This window comes from Buteo buteo, chromosome 23 (genome assembly GCF_964188355.1).
Source record: "Buteo buteo chromosome 23, bButBut1.hap1.1, whole genome shotgun sequence".
Classification (NCBI taxonomy): Eukaryota; Metazoa; Chordata; class Aves; order Accipitriformes; family Accipitridae; genus Buteo; species Buteo buteo.
The window spans coordinates 22,907,734-22,934,393 of NC_134193.1; the positions used below are offsets into that span (position 1 = coordinate 22,907,734).

The 26,660-nt window shown below is 36.8% G+C and overlaps 1 protein-coding gene across 3 annotated transcripts in view; it reads right to left on the reverse strand.

Moving 5' to 3' along the window:
* MAPKAP1 (MAPK associated protein 1) overlaps window positions 1-26,660 on the reverse strand; it is a 108,556-nt gene that overhangs the window by 80,716 nt on the left and 1,180 nt on the right. For all 3 annotated transcript variants that reach the window (XM_075054797.1, XM_075054796.1, XM_075054798.1), the window contains 3 exons: window positions 16,254-16,578; window positions 11,967-12,056; window positions 6,350-6,498 (listed from right to left, as the gene is read on the reverse strand). In XM_075054797.1, the coding sequence (XP_074910898.1) occupies window positions 6,350-6,498; window positions 11,967-12,056; window positions 16,254-16,512 (498 nt within the window). In that variant the 5' untranslated portion in view covers window positions 16,513-16,578. The remainder of the gene's footprint in view (window positions 1-6,349; window positions 6,499-11,966; window positions 12,057-16,253; window positions 16,579-26,660) is intronic.

Here is a 26,660-nt window from a genome sequence, read left to right on the forward strand (position 1 = left end):
ACTGACATTCAGCCTTCTTATCTGCTACCCCAGGCTACAGTTCAGGCTAGAAGGGTGGCTACAGTATTTCTGCATTGTTCCTGCAAGGTACCAGAGCCACCACATGCGTGTGAGAACATCCCACGGCAGACAGTGCCGTACACGCACAGCCATCCCCTGCTGCACCTACGCAAAGCGGATTCTTCAAGTGACTGTTCCCACCGCAGAATTTGTAACAGTTTTCTGTCTGCGCTTCCAGTTACTTAAAATAAGTGTTCAGCCGCCATCACAACCTGCTTCCTTATCTCACTGTAAATGGCTTTTCTGTATGAAATAAAACACATTCTGAAGCATTTTAAATTAAGCAACAGTCAAGCTTAATATATTTTAATCACTGTATGGAAACGGAAGGACTCTTGTGCTCTAACCTCCGTTACAGCGTTTAACTGGTCCCTCTGTGCAGGGCTTCTCTCTACCCAGCAAAGCCCACCAAATCTGCAGGGGCAGAGGAAACAGTTAAGTGCGCTGATTAGGCATCAAAATCATTACAGCTTCCACACAGTAAAGAATAAACCAGGCATTCTTAATATAGGGGTGTTTTATTTAAATACAACTCAGCTATCAGCACGACTCATGTTAATCACATATTATGAAAGAAAATTTATTTTAGAAAGTGGTAATCTTTCAGTTAAGAATCTTCAACTTAACAAAAGCGTTACTGGAATCACCCTCTGTACAGCAGAGCATGGGATGCTACACATAAGAGTTATGAAACCCGATGTCATTAGCAACGCGCATCACAAACGCCGAGAGATTCTCAGTGTTACAGAAGAGTTCTCTCCCAAGTTCTCCTGACTGGGTGAGAACTTCTACAGGGACTTGCCAGACACCAAAGGGAAAACATGATACCATTACATGTTTCTGGCACTTATTTTAGGTGTCTGAAGAACTGCAGTGCCGATTTTGAAGCGGGCTGAGCAAGAAGCGGCAGCCTGCGTTTCTAAGCACCTGTTCCGAGGCTGTTCGTTCCCCTGGCATCCCTGCTTTCGTACATCGTCCTCCGCCGCACGCCGGCTGCGCAGAAGGCACGCTGGCCATGCCAAAACGCCGGTGCGGGCCGCAAGGGCAGGGACAGGCGCAGCACCCACGGCCGAAGGGCTGAAGCGGAGCTGCCCTACGCCAGCCACACCGGGCAGATCCTGCTCCTCCTGCCCTCGGGTGAGCCCAAGCATCTCCCGCAGAGGCGGCTCTCCAGCAAAAAGAAGTACAAATGAAATGCAAACGAAAGCCAAGGGAAAGGATTGTTTCCGTTTCGGCAAAACAGAAACATCTTTCTCCCGCGGCCAGGTCGGTCCGTGCCAGGCGAGAGCATGGAGCAAGGGGCGGCAGGAGGAGCTCGGCACGGCTTTGTCGGCGCGTTGGCTCTCGGTACCACGACAGCAGGAGGCTTCCCAGCATAAATACTGACCCTGCATTTTTATGTAACATATATGGTAACACACATGTTGTATTGCATAAATGATAACACTATAAACATCTTTATTTCAACTATTTTAGTAGAGTGCAGGTAGTATGTAAACCACTAAAATGGGCAGAATAAGCACATGCTTTAAAAAAACCCTACACAAACTTATTTAGGATTCAGATGAAGATCGTTCTGCTCAGCTTAGGGGCAAAACATTTAAATAAAAAAATGCATTCATTTTTTCACACTGAGATTTTAATCCTGGATTAATTATTTTAGACATTTTCCATATTAATTACAGCAGTATCACTTCTTTCTTAAGTTCTTTATCTACTTTCTTTGAGTAAAGCTATTTAATACTGGAGATTGTGGAAAACATTTGTTCATGATTATCCAGACATACAGTCAAACAAGACTGAAACAAGAGCAGCATGCAAAAATGTATTTAAGGACTATCATCCCAAAATGCTGCTAAAAGCTATTAACCAGTACGTGTTAATTGCCACAGCATTCATATTAATTTTCACTTCAGGCCCGACATTGTGGAATATTTCCCCTGATACATTTTAAACAAAGTTTAATTTAAGGAACTGCTTCTATCAACACTTATGAAAATTAACAGCCAAGCAATTAGCCCTCATGAATTATCCCTTCCCCCATGCTTTCTACAGCATCATTTTTAAAACAGTTGCTACAAGAGAAATTGTTGGTTTTTAACCCATTACCAAAATTAGCCACAAGAAACCTTGTAACACTATACAGAGGTACCACTCCCCCCAGTAGGATTTTTAGCATCTGTCCAGCCAAAAATCATGTTGACATATTTTTATTTAAATTATCACCAGGAGTCAAGTAAACTCACAAACCCCCTATAATGTCAGAAAAACTAGACTTTCTTAAATCTTCATTTTCAACTAGTAGTCATGAAAATAGAAATAAAAATATCTTGAGAAAACTCTAGTCTGCATGTAGGAAAAGTTTTTGGCCTCATAACTCAAGTTTATTCTAGAGCTGAATGATCCCTTCCTTACATTTTGATTGTGGTTTTCCAACTTTCTTCTTTGACTATTTTGCATCCCTTTTTTGACTGTCCTGTAACACTTCTGTGTTTGCTGACATTCTTCTGGGGATGTAGGAGCAGCCATTTGGTGGCAGGCATCTCAAAAATTGAATTGACAAGATATTTTAGTCATTAAAATTTCTTAAAGGTAGCAGAGACTTGGAACACAAATGGGTATGGACTGGCTTCAGCAATGACTTCAAGGGCAACTGTAAACAGAGGCCTTAGCAGGAGTTACTCATTCAGTACATGGTTCCTACAAAGCTGAACATTTGATTCTAGCATGATTTTCCTCTATTCCAGTAACTAAATACGTCTTCGTAACATTTTTCTTACTAGTGGGAATGGCCATGCAGTTGAATAGCCTTGACACTAACACTGCACTAAATCAGTATCCTTTAAGATTAATATCTCAGGGAAAACTCATCGCGACACTTTCCAGCAACTCATGCAAGTTACACTTGTGGTTTGAAAAGAAATATTCTTAATTTCTGTAGAATGGAAAGGTAACACATGCTTTTAAAACAATTAATGAAAGCAAGCAGGTAATGTATAGGTAAACTGAATGTTGTGAATCTCACAGTTGTGTCACTGAGTCATTAACAATACTCGTGTTTCATTTGTGGAACCTGGCTATTACTTTCAAATCTGTCTTACAGTCAGTCTTATTTTCTCAACCTTATCAAAAGTTGGCAAGTTGGAACAATAAGCCATCAAAATTTGATTTTCCAAATTCTGTAAACAGAAATATACATGAACTTATCTATAAAAGGGATGATAATTTAATTTGCATGCAGATAAAGGAAATCAATTTGGCCACTGATTTCTTGAGCCTTCAAGTAATTTTCTATATAAATGACAATTGAAGTAATTATAAATAACTAAAGGCTTCTTTTCATACAATATTCTTAGCAAGAGTTTTCAAGATTTATTAACCAAGATGTACAACCCACATGATTTACACACCATGCAAACGGATGCAGGGGTTATGTTTACTTTAACTATTTTAAGGAAAAAACTGAAGATACAGCCAAGAGTAGTTATTGTCTTAAGAGCCTAAGTTTTACAATGTACATGAAAGCCACAGATCTGTCCTGTGCAGTTGTGGGGCAAGAATCACCTGAATTCTTGAGCTGATTAGAATGCTTCCACTGTAGTTGCATTTCACAAGCCATATTCTCTACTATTTTGATAATTAATGAACTGATCAGAACAAGAAGAAATTAGACTGCTTTAAAATTTTATTATTTCATAAAATTGCAGAAGTGCTTATGAAAAAGACACTAAATCTGGCAGAAAACACCTGCAAGATGTAAGCATTTTAATAAATTGGCTTGGTTGATATTACAGCATGCAATGTTTTCTTATTTTTAACTGATTATCTTAATACATCAAATGTTGGAAGGAGAGGGCAGGAAGGACCCTGAAGAGAGAATGGGTTTATTCGATTCCAGGTCAGTTAGGGAGCTGAATCAGTGGTAAGTTAAAACCATTCAGAATGCAGTTAAGATGAGCACACACATGAACAAAGAGCTTAGATACAGCAAGTAAAGAGCTTTCCTCATGCTTTCCCAGCAAACCACAAAACCGGTGTTATTCAACAAGCTGAAATCTGTGTTACAAAACTCATATATAAACCAAAGGCCTAGTTATAACCTTAAAGATTTTAGAGACATTGTGATCCCTTGAGTAAATACATAATTAAGTAGGGTTTTTTTAAGACATGTTTAATTAGGCCCCTAGCCCCTCCTCATCCCCCCCTGCCTCTCCCCAATTACATACCATTTCCCCAAGAGATATGTGGCTCTGTTAATTATGTAAATAAGTCATGCACTATTCCCTGAAAGAATTGTATTTATGTGAAAAATACTGCTCATCTATTATCAATAAAAATGAGACCTGTGATATTTCATTAAAAATAATTTTTAAAAGCTAGATAGGTTTTGATTTTACATTACTGCCTGAAAATACAACAAAACTGAAGTAAAATAACTCACTCCTGAACTACAATGTTTCTTCTATATCTCAGATGGTCAAGTAAGTATTTAAAAACAGACAATACATATGGAAGTATAGAGAATAAATTTTATAAGCATACTATTGACAAACTTACCAGAGTAATATAAATGATGCTGTTTAAAATTAACATAGTGAGATTATACTCTAACAAAATGCCAATTCAATTATTTTGGAGAGTTAAAAAGGTATTTTGATTTCTAGATCACAATTGAGTCGATTCATATCATGCTCTACAAATCACAATTGAGTAACATCGAGGTATTTCATTAATAGCTCAAACTAAATAAGTATAGTACGATTGCCTTCAAATGGACCAAAAACCTGCTAAATCTATCAGCAATGTATATGAAAATTAAGATGTTAATTACAGTCAACTATAATTCCTATTAATACAGTAAAAAGTAGTTTGGATTATCAAAGTGGGAAGGAAACATGCTTAAGTACCTCATATTTCTGAGAAAAATTCTAGAAGGTAGCCCAAAGCATGCTCAAATATTAAAACAACAAGTCTGGGACACCGCTGAGTTACAATAAATTTGTCTTAATAAAGAAGTATTTTAGTTTTACTTCCTCTATGCATGACTGTTGGAAGGACGTTTAAATGTTTGCCAAACTGAAATTTCATGACAGAACAACAGCAAGCTTTGAGTTCAGAAAAAAGGCATCTTAGCATTGTCAGCATTAAAGTACTGCTATCATTAATGAGGCCAGAAATTTTGACAAACTGAGTTAGTACGAATTACTACATACTATATAATATATAATTGTATAAAATGTATAAAATAACAATAGAGGCAGCTTTCACTACATGGACTTCATAGTCTAAAAGTTACTATTTCACAAATATTCTAAATACTTGTAGATATGCTAGTGGAATTACATATCTGACTTTCCACTTCAAGAATACTTAACAGTATATGAAATTCTTCCATCACAATGCTAATGAAGCTCAAACTTCATACTCCCACAGGAGATTCCACAAACAAATCCAGCAGAAAACAGATCTGTGCAGTATTTATAATTGTTTTGGAACAATATGACACTGATCCATCACACCAATGTTTATGTTTCAGTTTCTAGAGCTTGTGACAGAGAAAAATATTTGACAATACAGAGTAACTTAACTGCACACAAGGAAAGACAGTTATCCTCAATTCTGAGTAATATCAAATGTAAGCTCTTGAAATCAATGTAGTCAAGGAATGAAATTGACCTACCAGGTTTATAGCGAACCTCCTCTGTGTATTACATAAATGAGTACTTGCGCAGAACTACATTATTTAGTACTTTTTTGCCCCAGATATTGATATCTTGATGCTTCAGTTTTCCACCCTCAAAACAGAAAGTGGCTTTTCCCACTCTCCTTGGAGCATTTTGAGGATAAAGACAGCATTAATCATGGAATATTCAGCAAGTGCTGTGACGTGGCTAAAGAGAATAGATTTTTTTTTTTTAAATGCCAAATAACCAATCATTTATACAAAGGGTCTCACCATCCACTCCGTAGAGAGATGTCCTAGGACTGCCACACTAAACATTTACCTAACTAACCTGCTGGAGAAGAAAACAGCAAGGTAAGGTACACCTAATAGTAAGGACATAATTTTGTAATCAAAAAGGGGGAAATGGTTCTACCAAACCTGGAACCATTATATTTAATACTAAGAGAAGCATGTTTCTACATAACCACTTTAAAATAACTGATGGCCTACTATAAAGTCTAATTAAAGCTTGAACAAGTAAACGGACACAAGAACTGCCTAAGGCCTATCATCTTCAGGTCAGGGACCTCCTGGATATGAGAGAAAAACATCTGGTCCACTTACCTTGCCATCAAATTTTGAGTACTCATTGAAAGGGTTATTCAGCTGCAGCGGACACTGTTCAAGTCGCACAGAGAGTATTGACTGCTTCCCAGAACATGGAGATTTTACTCTGAAATTCTTTTTTTCAAATAGTGAGCTCAGCTCCTCTGCTGTAGATCAGAAAAGAGATTAGAGTAGTTTTACTAGGAGACATACAGAGGCTACTGTTTACCACAGAAAGATAACATTATAAGAGGGAGAACAAAATCGAATATATAAAACAACAAATGCTTTAGCAGGGCAGAATCTACCATTACTCTTTCATAGCCCAAAGATATGAAACCGTAAGAACTGTTGTGTGAATGATGCTACTGTTTAGGCTGAGGAAAAGGTTAATTTTTCCCATACAGAGAATGGAACTGATCACTACAAGATCCACTTGACTCAAGATAAAAATCAAGATTCAAAGAGAGAATTATGCATTCCTGGTCTTTCTGCTTGCCTACTTTTTTCTGAATGAACAGTAAATGCTGTGCAGAAGAACTGTTGATACATCTACAATAAGCCATGCAAAAGCATTTCAAACTGAGCTTGTAACACACGATATTATGCTATATTACAGAACAATATTATAATATCCCATTACTATACTATAATGTCACTATGCTGGCAGCAGTAGGCTTGGGACTACCTCTGATCCAAAAGAATAATTTCTTCGGATTTTACTTCTCATGGTAGACTGGATATGGTCTCCTCTCAAAAAAAAAGTCAAACCTGAAAACACCATTCCAGACAGACAGTCCGGACAATAAAAACAACTTTCTAAGAAACAAGGGTGCTAAGAGTTAGTGAGTCCTTTGTGTGGTCTGTGAAGGTTCATAAAAGTCTCTGACAAGCAGCTTTTTTTTATATGAAGAAATTGCATAGCTGATTTTCCAGCAACAGTTTAACTCAAAAGGTACAGGCATACTTTAAAAAAAAAAATTAAAAAAAATATTAAGGCTTCTTATAAGGACACTACAAAATCAGGACAGAGCCCAGGGTGTTTCAGCATATTAGTACCAATGGGTCTCATCTGCAAGAAACTGTGACTGAATCTGGACAAGTTTTTTCCACATCTGCTCTAGGAACCAAATACCCCCAAACTGCATCAATCACTACCTGAGAACCAACACCAGCTCTCCTAGACTGACTCTGCTCTGCGTTCCTACATTTGGATTCTCTCATATCTCAAAGATTTACATGTTGCTCCTCCAGAGAAATGAAACCGCTCCTAAGGCACAATGACTTGGGACTTGATCTGCAGGGAGCTGGTTAATTTCTTAAAATGTGAAATTAAAACTTGTCAAATTATAACTAGTCAAAAGCTCAGTTTATTTTTATCAGCAGATTGCCTGAAAATTCAGACAGTTGGCAAAAGTGCTAAATACTGGCACTAGGAGATACCCAACAGTCTTGTGAGAGGCTGTGATTAACCAAAAAAGCTTGATTAAATCCTTTTTAAATGTGGCAACTTAAAGTCCATTAGGTATTCTGTTTTTTTAACAATCTTATCTCTGCTTTTTAAAAAAAAAAAGTCTCAATTATAATTATGCAATTATGCTAGAGTATTACCCTTAACCAGTATTTCTTGGGCATTTGGCAAATACTCTGTACCTTGGAATCCAATATAATTTTATTGGTTTTATTGGTTCATGTGAAAAAGCAAGTCTTTTCTCTTCAAGTTTTGTCTCTAAGGAAATGTTAAGGTGATTTGCTTATTGTTTTCTTGTTGGGATATGCAAAAAGAGGGTCTCAAGAATTCTTCTGAATTCATCAGTGTGACATCTGTTTTGCTTTGAGTTTTGTATAGATTTTACTCAAGCCAAATATCTCACATGACTGAAGAGTTTAAATAACAATACATTCTATAAGATTGTAAATTCAGCTGGCTGAGATACAGTTTTCCTTTTCCACAAAGCTTCATAATTTCAAAAAATTCAACTCATTTAGGAAGAGGAACCCAAAACCTCCTAAAGATTTGTGCAAAAAGTTAGAAGGTAGATGGGATTTCTGAAGAACTACCATCTTCCATTGAGTATTTTCTCAAATAATTCCTAATAGAGTCAGGCTGTGAGAGTTCCAATTAAAAACATTGAAAAAAATATTAAAATTCTCAAATTTCAGGGGAAAAAAACCCAGCTCATTTTGACATTAAACTAGGTTTAACTGCATGATTTTTAATTCTGTAATTAAAGCTAAGTTTGGCCATTAGTCTATGCTACATGTACTTTTCAGCGTTTCTAATTTTGTTAGCTATGTGAGCTATTCTATATGGGCTGAATGCAAGGCTTTTGAAAGATTCCCTCAATATATTGTTAATTTACATTTTATGTGCTCTGAAATGAATGAAAGTAAGATGTCCTGGTTTTGGCTGGGATAGAGTTAATTTTCTTTCTAGTAGCTGGTGTAGTGTTATGGTTTGGATTCAGTATGAGAAGAATGTTGATAACACACTGATGTTTTCAGTTGTTGCTAAGTAGCATTTAGACTAAGTCAAGGATTTTTTCAGCTTCTCCTGCCCAGCGAGAAAGAAGGCTGGAGGAGCACAAGATGTTGGGAGGGGACACAGCCAAGACAGCTGACCCAAACTGGCCAAAGGGATATTCCATACCATGTGACGTCATGCCCAGAATATAAACTGGGGGGGAGTTGGCCTGGGGGGGGAATTGCTGCTCAGGAACTAACTGGGCATCGGTCAGTGAGTGGTGGGCAATTGCATTGTGCATCACTTGTTTTGTATATTTTAATTATTTTATTGTCAACTTTATTATTTTTTTTTCCTTTTTGTCCTATTCGACTGTCTTTATCTCAGCCCACGAGTTTTACTTTTTTTTTTGATTGTCTTCCCATTCCACTGGGGACAGGGACACACACACACACACAAACACTGAGTGACCGGCTGCATGGTGCTTAGCTGCCGGCTGGGGTTAAACCATGACAGATGTAAATACAATGCCTTATTTCTTGCTTTCATCTAAAAATACCTAGTATTTTATAAAAAGGAGTAACCTTTTGCATGTATATCCGTATTTGGTTTATCGGACCACAGACTGCTTTATTAACATAATTTGATCTCTACACTGCATGAAGCTGAAACGTTCTTCTCATTTTACTGAAAAAGAACTGATGCACAGAAAGGTGATGTGAATTGGTGGCACAGCAGAACAAAAAAACCCTAGACCTCCACTGTGTTACACTTCCAGTCAGTCAACTACCCCTGAAGCACCTTTATATTTGTTAATCCCCTAACCAACTCCAAATGCAGGGAGATTTTCCTTTTCAAGTCCATACACTACTACCACCTTATCCTTCAAACTCATTCCTGACAAAGCAAACAGCTTGGCTCATGACAGTGGGCAAAGAGATGATAAGTAGAAAATATTTTTTTTTTTTTCTCTCATTACCATAAACAAAATTACTTGTCTCTTACTTCCCTTTATCCTGGTTAGTGTACTTTTATTTCTGTCCATAGTGATTAAAAATGGGAATCACAAGAAATACTCAATTGCCAGATGCCTCCAATTGTGACTACGTATCCAACTGCTGGCCAGCAGAAATGCTTGTAAGGGTTTCTCTCTACAGTAAGGCATCTCTCTGACAAGTGATCTCTGCAGGCGGTGTCATCAGACTCTTTGACACAGAACAAAACAACAACTTTCCAGCATCCTTTTAGTTTGCATGGTACCAACCATAGGCTCGACTTTGTCTAAAGCTCAGATAAACGCAGTCAGAAGAGGGCAGCCAAATTCCCCCCATATGAGAACAGCTATCTCTGTTGTTATTGCTTTCATGCATATTTTCCAATAATGGCAAAGTCAAGGAACAGAACAGACAAAGTCTCATACACAGACACACTTGACAAAGAGGAAGACAGAGTGGATATCCTCTAGGGCTCCTCTTTTTCCTGGCCTCTTCCTCCTGTGTTGTTCTTCATGCAAGTAAGTGAGAAACATGCAGAATCTCAGTGACTAAGCAGAGAAGGAAAATCAGCTCTGCCAATAAAGAGAGATATTGAGTGCCTGGAGTTTTTATGTAACTTATTTTTTATTTAAATTCGATCTGCAACAGGGAGGGACTGATCTATTTGCCTGCAACCCCAGCACATTCTTAGAGAGGGGGACACCTCCATTACTGCTGGTTGACAGATTATGTCTATCTTCAGAGCAGCACATAAAGGAACTAAATGTCATGGTGGAGCCCACATGAATAAGACAACACAAACAGCATAGACACAGCAGGAAACTGGAGTCTGAGTGCAATTCAGTGCAAAGAAATATCAAGCAGTATATAGTTAAGGATAAAGACGAAAAAGAGAATTGCATCATCATTGGTCAAATGCTATAAAATATTGAGCAAAGAGAGTTGGAGGTTATGGTAGATTAAACTTTAAAACCTACAACACTACTTACAAAAGTAGAAAGGCAAAAACATTTTAGAATGCATTAACAGAGGTATCAAACATAGCTGAACACTGTGCTAAGGATTAGTGCAACCATGTTGCTCATGTGAGCAGCTTTGTTCACTCCTCTATAAAAAGATATTATAGAGCTGGAGAAGGTTCTGCAAATGACAGCCAGGAAGATACAAGGATTTAGGCAAAAAAAAAGAAGATTACACAGGGACCTCATTAAGATATACACAAATTTTGAAAGAAGTAGGCATGACAGACCATACAAAGGTTTGAATATGTGTCAAATACAACAGGAATAGATACTAGCTTGAGCTATAAAATGAGAATTGAGACAGATTTTTCATTTCATATATTATAATTCAAACTATGTAGAACATCCAGTCAGAAATACTTAATTATGTAATAATAACAATACTAAAAAGGAATAGCATATTTTTTGAGAAATCAGTGGTAATAGTTTTTCCAAGGAAAGGCTAGATAAGCTAAGGCAGCATTTATTATGCTTTCATTTAAGTAGATCATATATAGACATTATTTCTTAAGATTTCCCCCTTATCTAGAAAAGTAACCACAAAAATATTATACAAAAGTAAACCCTACAAAATTCTTCATCACATCTGGTACACCAAATGTCACTGGAAATAGCTAGAAAGCCATAACTTAGATGGAGATAATCATCCCGCATTTTGAATGCGGACACTTGCCAGTCACCTACCCATAGAGCAAAGACATGTCCTGTTCTTTACATGCCTCACTATAACACTAAGAGCTTTACTGTCTCCATTTCTTGCTCATTGAGACAATAGAAGCCTTAGAAGATAATGATGCTACAAGATAACAGAATACATAAACACTGTATTAATACCTTATATAGCAAAAAATAAAACAGCCACTCGAATTAGTTCAGACCAACAAACTAGGTTTTAAACATTTTTTTCTTTACTTTGCCTTTATTAATAATTTGGAATGCCCTAGTCATAGCTGAAAACAAATGAGATGCCCATGGCACACCACCCCCCCAAGCAATAAACTATGGGAAACACATAACTGGGGAATGGAAGGCAAACACCATAATTAGTATTTCCTCTGTGCTTTGAAAGCTTAAGTGAAAATTACAAACTGAAAACACTGTAGCCATCAAAAGCAGAAATAAAAGCAGTAAGAAAATAGATCTTTTCTTTTTACCTGAGTAAGAAGTATTTCTGTCTTTCCACTGAACATTTTTGCATTTTATTTGATTTTGTCTCTCTTTCCGCAGACGTTCTAGTCTCTGAGCTTGAAAAGAAATATTATAACTATAAGTTTGTCAATGAAAGTTTACTATAAACAAAGACATAATTAACTACCTTTATATGAATAAAGATGTTTTATACTGCATATGTAGGGGAAAAAGTCATAAAATTTTAAAGGTGGCACCCCTGAAAAGCAAATACCAACAAAAACATGAAAATGTTCTTGATTTATAATTGAAATTAGAGGATATAAAACATTAATAGAGATCATAAAGATAGTATTAACATGGAAGAGAATAATAAAATGTGAAAACTTCTGTGATTAATATGACATTTCATTATATAAATCATTAATAACGGTCTTAAAGGAATTTTAATGCACAAATGAACTGAAGTGAATATTACATTACAGGAATAAAATTACTGTTATGAATTACTCTACCCGTTTCAAAAATTAAAGATAAATGAACTCAGACTAGACTATTAAAGTTTTAAATATAAAATCCTTTATCTAAAAATCATGAAAATTATAAAATGTCAAAGCTATATAAATTAGCATAGCTTTTTCTTCAGTGTGCTGAAACAGTTTATAGGTAGTAAAAGAAATGATTTGTATCTTCACAACATTAGTCAAATCTTAAAATGAATATATTTCTTTACATATATTTTGACTCCATCTTCAAAATACGGTTTGGAAAAAGCCTCATATAGTTATAATATCAAAGAACTTACAGACCAGGGTACCAGATAATACCTTAAATCATCTTTTTGTTAACAGTAAGATCTCTCTCAGGAAATGGTCAGCTAAACCTGGTAGAAGCTACCCAAGACAATGACCACAAGAAATAACTGAAGTTATGAAGTATCCACTCAAAATGAGAAAGCAGATTAGACTGGAAATAGGACTTCTAATGTTGATCACCAAAGGAAACAATTTGCTGGATATATTAGCAATTTTGATGTATTGAGATCATTCATTAACTAAAATGGGTTTGTAGAAGAGATTCTAAAATGCTAAATCTCTGACAATTTTTAGATACAATTTGAGTTCCCTGAGTCGTTTCACCAATTAAAAAAAGGTTAATAAATATTTTCTATCACTCCTATTATTATTCTTTTTACATTTAGTCTTTGAACTGAATTGTGGGCAGAGAAGTGTTTTTTTTTTTTTTGTCCCCGTAAAAACTCTCAACCTGGGAACTGATGAAAAAAATAATACTTTGAGGTTTAACAGCTGTAACAAGCAGTTTAAGGTACAAACACAAACAGGGACTTTGATGCTTATTTCCCATTTAAGTCAACATGAGGTTAGTGCCTGAATACCTCTATATAGCTTACTCTTGATGAAATAAGAGAAGTATCCCCGCTTATAAGTTTAAATATTGGGTAAAACACTATTGTAGCATAGTTATTTTATTCTGAAAGAAAAAACATTTTTTTCCCAATTACTGTCCAGACTGTAGCTCAAAATGACCTTCCAAAATCCTTTCTTCCCAAATGGACCATCATAAAATATCTGTTAGATTCACATGTAAACAATGGATAAAGGAAAAAATGTAGAATAAAAATAAGAATAATGCACGTTATCGTGTTTGATATTTTCACCCCTTGTCAAAACAAACGTACTAAAGCACAGTCACCACCTGCACTAACTCCATCCTATTCTTCTATCTACAGTTGATCACAAATGATCATTTACTGCAGGACTGTATTACAGCAACTCCAAATTAGATGGAATTATCGGTACCTATTAGAAGTTTGAATTATTTAAGGCTCATTCTCACAAGAAGCATGCTAGTTTGAAAGCTTTCTGTGTGAAAAATGTCACTGACCAAATGTAGTCCTTGTTTCATTAACTATTAGCAAGTAGACAAGCCTTTTTTTCTAGTCACGTGAATCAGAAGAATTTGCTGCTTTCCCATATGCCCAACACCTCGCACAGAGCTGTCTCCACTTTATTTTTTTTTTTTTTTTTAACCCCTCTGGATATGGCAGAAAGAAGTCAGTGAGCAGATGGAGCCCAGAGCCAAAGACCATCTATGACCCATCTAGCTCCTGTAGAAAAGGAGGAAAAATTCAGTGGTAGACAAGCCCTGTGCTCTCCCCAAACATGATGTGGAATACCCTAACATGACTCACCCACTGCACATCCTTGTCAAGACTAAGGGGATAACTTTGATATTAGAATGCACATAAAAATAATTTCCAAATTTGCACACCCACATGAGAACTACCTAATAAACAACACTTCTGTAGTCTCCGCAGATATCTGTTGTGTCTTCTACAGTAACATGTTATTTCTACAATTTATGAAAAAAGTACTATCCTGGTAAGGTATTTTATAATAAAACAGCTTTGCAAAAGATAATAAAAAGTTGTACTCCATCCAAAAGCAATGGCTAAAGACAGTATAAGCAGAAATAATTTTATTTAGCAGGGTATAAAACCAAGGAGAATAAAGAAGAGCTTGCATGTTAAAAAAGTCTACCACTATTACCTGTTGATACACAAAACTACACTATATTCTCTTTCCAAACCTAAAAACCATTTTCTGCTTTTCAAAGAACAAATATTCCTGCTCTTGCTAAATCTACTCAGGTAGTTATGGATTAAGTAAAAAAAGAAATGTCCTTACATCTGCCTGTTTTAAGAGCAAAAATTGCAGATTTCACAGTTAATAAGTTTTTCTATTTATGAGATGTATGAACACTTTGTTCTATGTATGTATGTATCTGTTTTCTTCTATCAAGAACTCAGATAAGTATTTGTGTTATGCAAAAAGCATTTATATTAAAAATAGTTAACTTTCTGTTTAATTTATTCCTCTTCCTGTATTTCTGAAAAGGGTTCAGTACTGATCAACTTGCATTCTTTGTAGGCTTTTTTCCATTCCACTCTGTTTCAAATCACAGCCTGATTGCCTTGATAACTGCATTAGGTACCTGGTGGTACCTGCATACACAGTGGAACATAAAAGACATGCCAGATAAAGAGAGGCAAAAAACTGGCTCCCCAACGGACTGAGTGTCCTAACCACTGTTTTGGAATATGCCACCAATTGGAAACTGAAATGGTTTCAATCCATAATTAAAATGGAAATTACTCTATCAGTCTACTCGCTTGGTAAAATAATCTTTCAGAATTATTTTTTTGGAGCAATTCTATAAAACTTTAAACTTTGCCTCTCCTTCTTCATAAATTATACCATCAACTGAACTAAACAAGACCTCACGGACAATGCCAGGCAGTCTGGCACACTAAACTTTTCACCATGCTTTACAGTCATTTGCAGCTATATATTCAGCTTATTTCCAAATCTAACTCTCCATTACAAGAGATCAGTGCCCTGTCTTTTCTGTAACTTTTGACAACTTCTTATTTGTGAAGGGTATTTCAAGATATTCAATACCATACAACATTTTACTTGTTAGGTAGAGCACAGATGTTTTTTCTGAGCTCTAGGTGGTGTTCTAATACCTTCAGAAATCATTTGAAAAAAATGTACCACAGGGAAAAAAAAAAAAAAAAGAGATCAGGATTGACCACCCCACACCAACCTTTTCATATATATTTTATATTGCGGAACTTTTGTTAATAGCATTCCTCAAGTATAAATAGAGGTCTGAATATCCCTCATACGAAACAACTAATGGGACGGCTTTCTTCCACTCAAGACAAACTGAGCCTATTTTGAAAAGGTATACACCTTTAAACTTTCTAATTTGGTAACAAATCCTATCTCAAGGTTTTTCTCAGAAGTAAAACTTCAGAAGACAAAATACAGACAAATCATTCACTTCGTTGGCTCACATCAAACTTAATTCCTCTCTTTTATAACAAATAGATTTGATGCCTCACTAGGTAGATTTTTCTCAGAAAATAACTATCCTGTTCAAAAGTTAACACCCCTCCAGACATTAACAATAGAAATATCAAAGACTGTTCACGTACTTTGGATTTAGACTTGATGTCTTTACAATTTAATTTTTTTTATATATAAAACTGACTACCTCAACGTTCCTCTGTAGATGAATAAGTAAAACAGCAATTAAAACTCAGCTGACAGCACACTACAGTAACTGAATCATTACATATCCTTTTATAAAAAAGGTCTTGACATTACAAAAGGAAAAGTTTGACAGATACCCAGCTAGTCATGCTCTGATTTGTCCATGCAAGCCAGACTAATAGAAACTGAATTTAAAAGGCTAATGTTATCTTGGCTGCAAACTTCACTTACCTGTGTTTGATCGTCTTCTGATTCCAAAGTCCCAGCTTGAGGTAATATCAACTGATTGGGAATATATATAGCCCTGAGTCTCACCGTTGCTTCCCTGTGTTTCTGAACCACTGTCCCCATATGCTGACGATGGATTAAACTTCTCCAGGTCGACATCGTGATCTATCAGGACCATTTCACACATCCCTGTGTCATCACTGGTCACGTGTGACTGCCGAATATGAGCAAGTATAATTGTTGGGTTGTCCAGGAAAGCCATTCTGTCCACAAGTCCACCACTTCACTATACTATCTTCTCTCCATCTTGTTTCATGGACACATGTACCTGGAAATAAAACATACACAGCACTTTAGGGGAAAAAAACCCAAACAACCACCAAAACACAAAAACCACACAACCAAAACCCTGATTCAAGAAGGTTTATATTTTGGATGCACAAAACCTAACTGTCTCAGTTTTGTACAGTGAATTATTTTAATTCAGTTCCAGTTTACTTAAGTTACACTGCTTGCTGAGATCCACTTAAAGAACAGTGGTTTTGGAGGACAGCTTGAAACCCGAACCCCAAGACAACAGAACACAACAGACACCTATAGACAGGTCCCATTACTCTACAACAAATGGTTTCTATAAGGCAAAATATTCCAAGTAGTATAGAAGGATGGAGAGAAAATACACACAAGGAACATCTGTCCACTCAAATTAATAAATTTGCAAAACCAGACAGGGTTTTGAATTTCTTTTCACCCATCACAATAGTGTGTTATTGTTTTTGTTCTGCCTCTACATATCAACTCTTTGATTACTTTATTATAGATCCTTCGTAGGTTTTGTATTTTCAGGAAGAACTTTAAACATGAAGAGATTAGTATCTCAGGGCAGAATATGGAACATCTGCTGCTGCATGGCACTTCATATAGGGCAACTGTTGTAACACAAAAAAAGCTCTACGATCATATACCACACGCCTGAATTCTTAAGCACTTTAACAACAGTAATTGCCACTTACCTATAATATTTCATTCAGAATACTCAAGTGGCCTTACAAAACAAAGTAGAGGGCAAAGAAGAAAAAAAAAAAAAAAAAAACAAACCACAAAACCCAAACCACACTCAAACTGTTACCCTATCTTACTGTAGCTGTGGATTTATAGTTATGTTAATCTAATTCAAGCCTGGGCTGCCTCTAAAAGGGGCAACTCCATGCTCCTATCTGGCCCTGGTCAGATATTTCCACCATCTCCCAAAGGCTGGCCCTAACACTTGTATAGCTGTGAGGTGAGTTGGATCAAAAAAAAATGACCTGCTGAAAATAACCCGAAAAGAAAAAAAAAATAAATTACTAATTTTCAGGCTGATCAGTCCACCAGTGAACAGCTGCAAAAGCACCAGTACCAATGTAACACAGGCAGCAGGAATATCAAAAGACGGAGGAAAGCTGAGGTTCCCCTCTCAGCAGTGATGCTCACGGCCAGCTCAAAGCCAACTGCGAAACCTCAGGCTGAGGAAGAGGGAGGTTGGGGGGGGTTTAAGTCTAAGCTCACAGAGAGATGCAAGACTAGATGTAAATTCCAGAAGTTCAAAATCCCCACTGCTTTTCTAATCATTTGCATATATGAGAAAAAACCTCAACATTTTAATACCAGCTATACAGCTAAATGTGTCTAGTATTTTGAACATAGAAGCAACAACAACAAAAAACCCCTATCATTGCTGTTTGCAAAACTTCTGTCAGCAAGAAGAAAATACCAAAGGAAAAGAAACAACTTTAAATCACACAAAGCCGTATCCCATTAAAATCTGGTAAAGGCAGCTGGCCTTTTCCTGGCAGATTTTAACAGAAGGAAGTGAAAGAAAGCATCAGACAAGCTTGTTCCAGGACCAGCAAACACATTTCATCATCTCCCCTGTATGCTTCCAAGGGGAAAGGTGTATTAACATATGGAGCCCCACGAAGCAGCTTCTGCATTGAAATATTTGGAAGCAAACATAATACTTTATTTGGACACTCATCTAATCATGACAAAAGCAAAATTTAAGGCGTGTTGTAAATTGCAAACTTACTATCCCTACCAGTATCCTCCCTACCACCAAACATCAGCATCTGCTAAATAGAACATTCAATAAATATTTACATCCTTCACCATTTTAGGCTTTTTTTTCTCCTTTGGCCACAAATATTGCCTTTTTTTTCTGAGAGACTGTGTCCTTTCTGCCTTAAAAAAATATAGACAAATTCTAAAGTATTATATTAAACAACAGACCCAGCAGCAAGACAGAATTCAATAAAAGAATGGTAGAGAAATAAAACTGACATGTTGCTTGTTATTAATATACTACTCCTACCATATATTTTAATAAATTATGCTATTAGCTAAATACGCGCCATCAGTATCCTCGGAGATATTCAAAACCCGACTGGGTAAGGCCCTGAGCAACCTGCTTTAGCTGGCCCTGCTTAGAGCTGGGAGGTTGGATTAGATCTCCAGAGGTCCCTGCCAACCTCAGCAACGCTCTGACTCCAAGTTCTATTTTTTATTTTCTGACTATTTCCATCAAAGAAAGTAGGCCTGCTCTCCCTGAAGGATTTCTCATTGTCCTCAACGCGAGAGGCCATAAGGCAAAATATCCTACCATAAGGCAACCGTCTCTTGGCTGTAATTTACGTGTTAAAGGCCTTTAAGCCGTAACAGCGTGACTAGTACTGTGAGACTTAGAGAATACAGACACAACAAAGTATACACCATACGGATATTTTAAAAAGTGCACTGAGAATGTTCTTTAGACTTAATTATTTACACACCACTTATTAGAAAAGGCCATGCTTACCTGCAAGCAGTAAGAACTTGTTTAAATAAGCAACCGCCTTAGGCTTCTAAAAGGTCTGCAAACTCCCAATCAAAAATTACTGCTGCCCCATCAATGTGTCATATAAATGTTGGCATGTTAATTGTGTATTTATAAGATTGTTAATGGTTAGTTAATTTACCTCCCACACTATTATTGTACTTGAAATGATTTAACGTCTGCTAAGGGAGTTAACAACATGTAACAGCAGATGCGAGAATTTTACCTTTATACTCTGCACCCCGACTTCATGCTATTAACAGTCCATGTGCTAAATTAGCCAAGCTTCTTTACAATTTTGCATATGCAATCACTTTTCCCATAAACATGAACAGTGAAAAATTGCCAGAAATTCTATTTCAATCTCTAAAGTTGAATTCAAACACATTTTTTCTTCTTCCTCTTCAGAATTTTCAAAAGGACACATTAAAACTAATTTCTCAATAAATTGTTAACGGGAAATTCTATTAACAGTTAACACCCCTCAAAAAAAAAGTCAGAAAAAAGGTTCAGACCCCAAAATTCAGTTTGGACTTTTATGCCTTATTTTAAGAGTTGCTATCTACACAATTCTAACTGGTTCCTCATTTTGATAAAGGCAAAACACAATTACATGGCATAGCCCTGGTCTGAGGAACAATGACCTCCAATGAAGTAAAAGAATTCAGAGAAGCAAAGTTCAATTTTGCAAACCTTTACATGACTACCTTTAAGGCTCCATGTCATCAGTTTCAGCAAAATTACAGGTACAAGATCCATTTCTAGATCTACAGATATTTGCCAGCACACCACCTCTTCTGCATTCCTTATACCTACACACGATTACCACGTTCACACGTAGCAGGTAAATTTAACAGAATTCAGGGACTGTCTGAGCATCAGCAACTTATACATTCTTCAATCATAAACAAAAAAGAAATGTTCTTTTAATACTTGCACTATATAAATATTATTCTACTGTTAAATAAAATACTTTGCAGACAGCTGTCAAGCATACTCTATGTGAACACTAAAAATGAAAAGAGCAATGTGAAACCCATGCAACCTTAACAGTATTTATGTATGACATGATATACAGGTTAGTGTTATGATGATATAGTACTTATTGGCAAACACCTTCCATGATTCATCACATAGGTGGACAGAGCTGAATCAGCCCTTTGCTGCCTTCTTGATCTTTATTATTCATCTGTCTTACCTTCTGCGTATTATCTAATCAACACCCTGGATATGAATGCCCTCTCTCACCTTCTCCTTGGTCTCATCACTGTGTTACTGAATTGCCCCAAACACCGTGGGGAGCAGAGCCCCCTATTAGTCTTGTGCAGGTAGAGAACATCCCCAAAGATGTAAAATTGCACCATCAAGAGGCTGAACGACTTGCCAGGCTTCACAAGAACTTTGTAGCAAAATCAGACAGCTGGATCTCAGTCTACTATTTTTATCAGAAGTATTCCTCTTCCAGTAACCCACTGCTATATTTATGGCATCTATAGACTTTCACAGCAAGTGAAGCAAGGCTGTTATGCAGATCAACCTCATTCATAACACAGCATACAATAAGTACTGCAGAACATTCTAACAAATTATTCGGCTCCCAGTAGGTGACACAAAGGTCTTGAAAAGAGGACATGTAGTTACACGAGCTATACCTTAAACACACAGATGAACACATCTGAATTTGGGGAGGCAACTTCACAAATGTATTAAGTGTTCTTGTGACCCTCCTGCTCGCCTGATATACTGTATTTATTTAAATAAAAGGAAGATTTTCTCACTTTCCTCTTTCCCCAACAAAAAAGGCATACATAATATCCCCAAAACCAGTCTGATTTATATTCACGTTATCCTACATCAAGAGTCAATGAGACATCAAAGCAAGTGTGAGACAAGGGGAAAACAAGCTAAACACACACCTCTTATGATTGCCATCCTTCCCATTCGTCCTGTCAACCCACCACGTATCAGCACAGACAACAACAGACACAGCTGGAAGCGTCGTCTTGCTGCTCCAGTGCTGGACCGCACTGACTTGTGGGACTGCAACCATGTGTCAACCTGTTCTTACCGCTATTTTCAGAGCAAAATGTTTGACCTTGAGCATGAAATAAACACCGAGTTCGGTAACGCAGGTCACCTTACTTTTGGGAAAACACAGTTATTTTGGATTGAATTTTCTGGTTTGTTTTAAATATACAGGGTTGAATTTGACAGGATCCTTCTCTATTACTGCCCAGTGCAAGGTGGCTCATCACTACGCGACACACCGGCAGCGACAGCCGAGGCCGGCCGCGTCTCGCTCCCACGCCTGCCAGCGGTGGGACCGGACCCCGAGTCTGCCTCCCACTGCACCCCAGCCCTCTGGTCTGCTCCCTGTCCTCACCTGCAGGCTCCTTAAACGTTTTCTGCTGGAACTATGGACTTTGCTTGGTAAAGTGAAATTAGTGACAACAGGCACATTTTTGTGGACTGCACCTGTCCCTTTTAGGAGTTTACAGACATCAGGTTAAAAACTTGCAGCTCCACCAAACACAATCTGGTTACCACTGGCTCATCTTCGACTTAAGGACAACCATTCCTACAATTGCAAGCTAACACCACCTTTTCATGACATGCTACCACTGGTCAAAGTACAAGAAATATCTTTCTTGCAGAAAATTTTGATATTTATGCCTTTCATGCTTCAAAATATATCATGTATAGCACACATGGAAATTTGCTCACAGACCTCTAAATAAGCTAGAATAAATGATAAAAATTGGAGAAAGCTATAAGCAACTAAAAATGTTCTGCTACAGGAAAGAGCTACAACTTTGAAATCCTACCAATTTTAATGGAATAATTTTAAGAATCCTTCAGTTCAAATGGCTAAAAGCAGCTGTAAATTCTCCACAAAATTCTCAAGCCAATTCCTGCAAGGTTATTTTGCTCTCTAAATTAAAAAAGTAAAAAGTGGGAAGCAGGAAAAAAATTTCATTTCTCCTATTCTGCAAAGCTGTAGCTCTTTTTTTTTTTTTTAAAAAAAAAGGAAAATATGTTTAAATTAACTGCCCTCCTTAAGGAATTAATAAGCAGTTAAAGCCCTATTCAAGGTAAACAAAAATGTTCTAAACAAAGATGCAAATTCTGGAAGGTACAACCTGGATCTAAAACAATTACTAATAATCTCAAAATAAAGCAGGCTGGAAGAATTATACAGCATTACAGGTCATCTTATCACTCAAGGGCTTCCATAGTCACTGGACTTAAACACCTCTCTGACTGTAGCTCTTTAAAGTGATCTTAAAAACTAATGAAAAAAATGGGCCGATTAGAATAAAAAATTTATTCCCCCCCACCCCCTACGTCATATAAGCTGGAATAGGACAGTGTGAATACACTTCAAAATTTATGATTCAGGTTCAGTGAAATAATTTCACAGTTAACTTCTGTCTGCAATTGCAAAAGAAATGGTTCTGGTTATCTACATTTGCAGCAGTACAAATAATCAAAACCCTTGAATGCCAGACAGACTCCTGTGCATGCAGGATAAAGGAAAGTGAACTGCAATATATGAAAATTCAAGTTTATGTTTCAACAAAAGCTCAAGTGCATTTAAGAATGAATACTTATCTAGAGAAGCTGTCACTCATGCTTTGGGTCCTATCATTAAAGAGGAAATAATCATTTAAAGAGGCACACTTTCACAAGTAAAACTGGAATTTGAAAGTTATGATGAGAAAGCACTACATTACACACAACTTCCAACAAATTATTTTTTAGTTTTCAAACCTGTAAATCAATCTGGCATTAGCTATGTATTTCTATATTTATGAACTGTTTGGAATTTGGCTACATTTTTGTTGTCATACTAATCAGGATGCAAATTATACCAACTCCAATATTTTAATTATTGAGCTTTAGGGAAGGAGGGAGAGAACATTGGAGTATGTATGGAAACTGTATACTCTCCTCTATTTGTTTCCTGATCTTGTCAAATCTTCATTTAATTGTAAACAAGTTGATTCTGAGCTAACCTGAGCTATCTTGCATCAAGATTTTAAGCAAATAAATAAGTATAAAAAAATGCAGAGATTATAAATTAGGGCAGACAAATCTGTATCTAGACTCATGCCTGCAAAGAGCATTCTATCAATATAGTGAAATGCTAATCTCCTAATTAACAACCTAATTAGGTAATTATGGCTTTGCAGAGGGATGCCTAAATGAAATATGACAACATGGTCACCTCTTTATATGGCACCTGTGGGCCTTTTCAGCTGTCACTGCAAAGAGTGCAATATCAATTTGAACAGATGACAAAGTGTTGTCATTTTTCATTCTGATATTGTACTGAATGGTTTGGATAGAAGCAGTTTAGAAAAGCGGCATCTTGCCTGGTTTTTGCCTAATCTAAATATGTGCAAACACTTTGCTTAATTTTTAATGTCTGTGATTACGCTTATTTTTTCATACTGGCTAGCAAGCATTACCTAACACACACATTACATCTGCAATGTCATATTGTGATGACCCAGCACACTGGAATCCCTACTACCTAATTTCACAGCACGTGTTCATGAGAATTTACTACCCAGAAAAAAATGTGAGTATTTGAGTTCATTTTTAAGGCTTAACTGCCGATTTTAAAATAACAAACCAAAACCAGAGTATGTTTTAACTAACATATTAAAAATTCCATTTTATTTTTATTCCTGATGAACACTCTTTTCCAGAAATGGGGAACAGCAGTCACTGTTCATGAGTGAGTGAAGCTGACAGTACTTTTGCTTGCGCAGGAAGCTGTAAAGGAATACTTTCAACAATGGCACAGCACTTCTACACGGAACCATGATTTTTCATTCATATGCCTAAATGCTTTAAAGACAACTCATTAAACTTTAACATTCCTAAGATGAACAAACAAAATACCTACTTGCAAAGAGGGGGATAAAAGCATAGGCTCGGACTCATCAAATACTAGACTAGGACTTCTATTTTGGCTTTTCTCATTGTGGTATGCAAGAGCCTAAAAAACCCCCGTAAATCTTACAAACACCTATACAAACATCAATCTTTAAAAAAAACCCAAACAACCAAGCCAGAAAGCTTCAACATTTTACCTTTTTTTGCCTGTATAATATTGAGAGAGATGCCATGTTTTTTGGATTTTCCTGAGCAAGACTCATTAGCTATGCCTACACCACAGTTAGCAAGTGAGCAGGGAGGTATGGCATTACTCATCAATTGCCTGTATTTCACTCTTACAGCTGCTTCGTAAAGCCTGCCTGGATGTGCTGAAGCCAAACTTGAATGAAAGGTGTTATAAGCACATGAAGGTCCACAGCCTTAAAAAGCTCACTCTGGGTGGACCCAGGACAAAGCCTGGAGACTTGCTGTAGCTACTACAGCCGGACTAGGGATCTTCAGAACAGCAGCACTGTAAAAGTACCACAAACGTGCTTGCTGGTCCTCGACACTGATGTGCAGTTGGGTTCATCCAGCTGGAACCCCTGTCAGCTACCTGACCGCACCAAAAACCCTACCTGTATTTGAGCCAATTCATTAGTCTGCTCTCAAAACTTTTATACTGCTATGCAACTGTACCATCAAATTTTTAACTGAAAAGAACATTAGCCCTCCAACTATCTGACACAGTTTCAGAATTATATTTGTGAATTCCTGTCTTACAACAGGACTATCAGAAAAAACAAATGTCAGATGTCACCAAGTATATATTTATCTTTGCTAGATAACTTATTTTTGTAGTTTAGTCTAAACTGGAATATTTTAGTGGTTTTCAAACATAAAATAACCCCTTCTTCCTGTAACAGTATTCCACGTATAGCTTTTCAACACGGTATCATGTTTCAGTCCTAGAAAAAACCGTAACCATAGATTATCATGGCATAACCTTAAAAGTATTTTATATGAAGAGTTCATTTCATATACATCAACAATAGGAGTATACTCATAAATGTAGATTCTAAATCTACATGTAAATCTAAATGTAGACTGTAAATCTAGCCATGAATAAAACTTACTGCAATGCACACAGTAGTAAACAGGAAATGAAAGGGATACAGAAGAAGAGTAGACGACTAGAATTTAATTCTTAAAACTCTTTTGTTCTCAATATTGATTTATTTTTTTAATTTAAAAATAATAATTCCTGGCAACTTTCCTCTATGATCCTACTTTAGTTTACCAATATTATCTCTAATTCCTATCTATAGTTGTTCTCATCTGAGCTAATGACAGGTCAGGGTTTATTTTCTTCTTTTATATATTCTGTAGCATTTATTTAAGAAACAGAAGCATATATGAAAACAAATAGTTTTGTATTTGACATTTTTTTCAGTTTGTTGCCTTTCTACTTCTGATTGCATGAAAATATTTTTATTGCATAAAAAGTATGATCATAATATTATTTATTAATAATGTAACAGGGTGCAAGCTGCTTCTGATTTCACGAATGTTCATGAGAATAACACCTCCTTCAAAAACTCCCGAGGGTTCAAGCCCCTTTGGGACTCTATGTCAAATGTAACGGGACGGATTCACATTTCTTCAACAATAGATGAATCTCCCTTTCTTCTGGCTTTTAATTTTTGTCTTGACAAATTTTTGGTCCATCTCCTTCAAGAGCACACAAAAGATATTCAAGGAGCTTGTTTTGCTTTCAGAATAACTGACTTAGATACAGTCTCGAGCCATAAGAAAACAAGGTAGGGATTACCCTTGTGCTGTCTAGTATAAGAAACTGAGCTTATATACAACAAATAGCTAGATATCACAGTTTAATAAAGCTTCTCAACAGGCACACACACAATTAATATTAAAACGCATACTGGGGTCTTTGTTAGAGGTACTGTCTAACAGAAGAGTCTTCACTTGGTCATTTCTGATAAAAGAACTGCTGCTAGCAAAACCTAAGGCTCACTGCCAGGCACATCTCAAACATAAGGCAGTGTCACACCCATGAACCACCACGATACCAATAACACAAATAGTTTGCGGTACCAATGACCCTGCAATAGCATTCTGTGTGCTACCAGGACCAGCACTGCTACATTTCTGCTTCCACACCCCTACACCCCAAAGCTCACAGCCTGTCCCTTCCAGTAGCTAAAAGAGAAGAACCAGAGAAAGCCTGAGCTCTCCCTCCATCTTCCTCAGCAAGCGCCACTCATCCATCTCCAAAGCAAAGTGTCAGAGCTGCCACACAGGAGATCTGCTGGTCCTACACGGGGCTGCCTTGCTGTCGGGGGGGTTGTGGCTTGCATCCTGTTTATTTGCTGTCCCATTTGTTAATAAAACCGACCTTTCCACACAAGGATCTATTTCTCATGCTCAAAACTTAGGAAGATTTGGAAAATTTGTGCTACAGAATGGGCAAAACACAGATCATTCTGCCAAGCAGCTGATCAGGCCTTTGCTGATCAGCTGTTACACACATTTGTTATTTGTTGCAGCTGGGTGAAACAGTTAAACCAATAAACAGGTGATGAAAGGATGTCATCAGAAAGACCTGAAATACGACTGAGAAAGAAATGTACTAAATTGGTTCTAATTCTCCA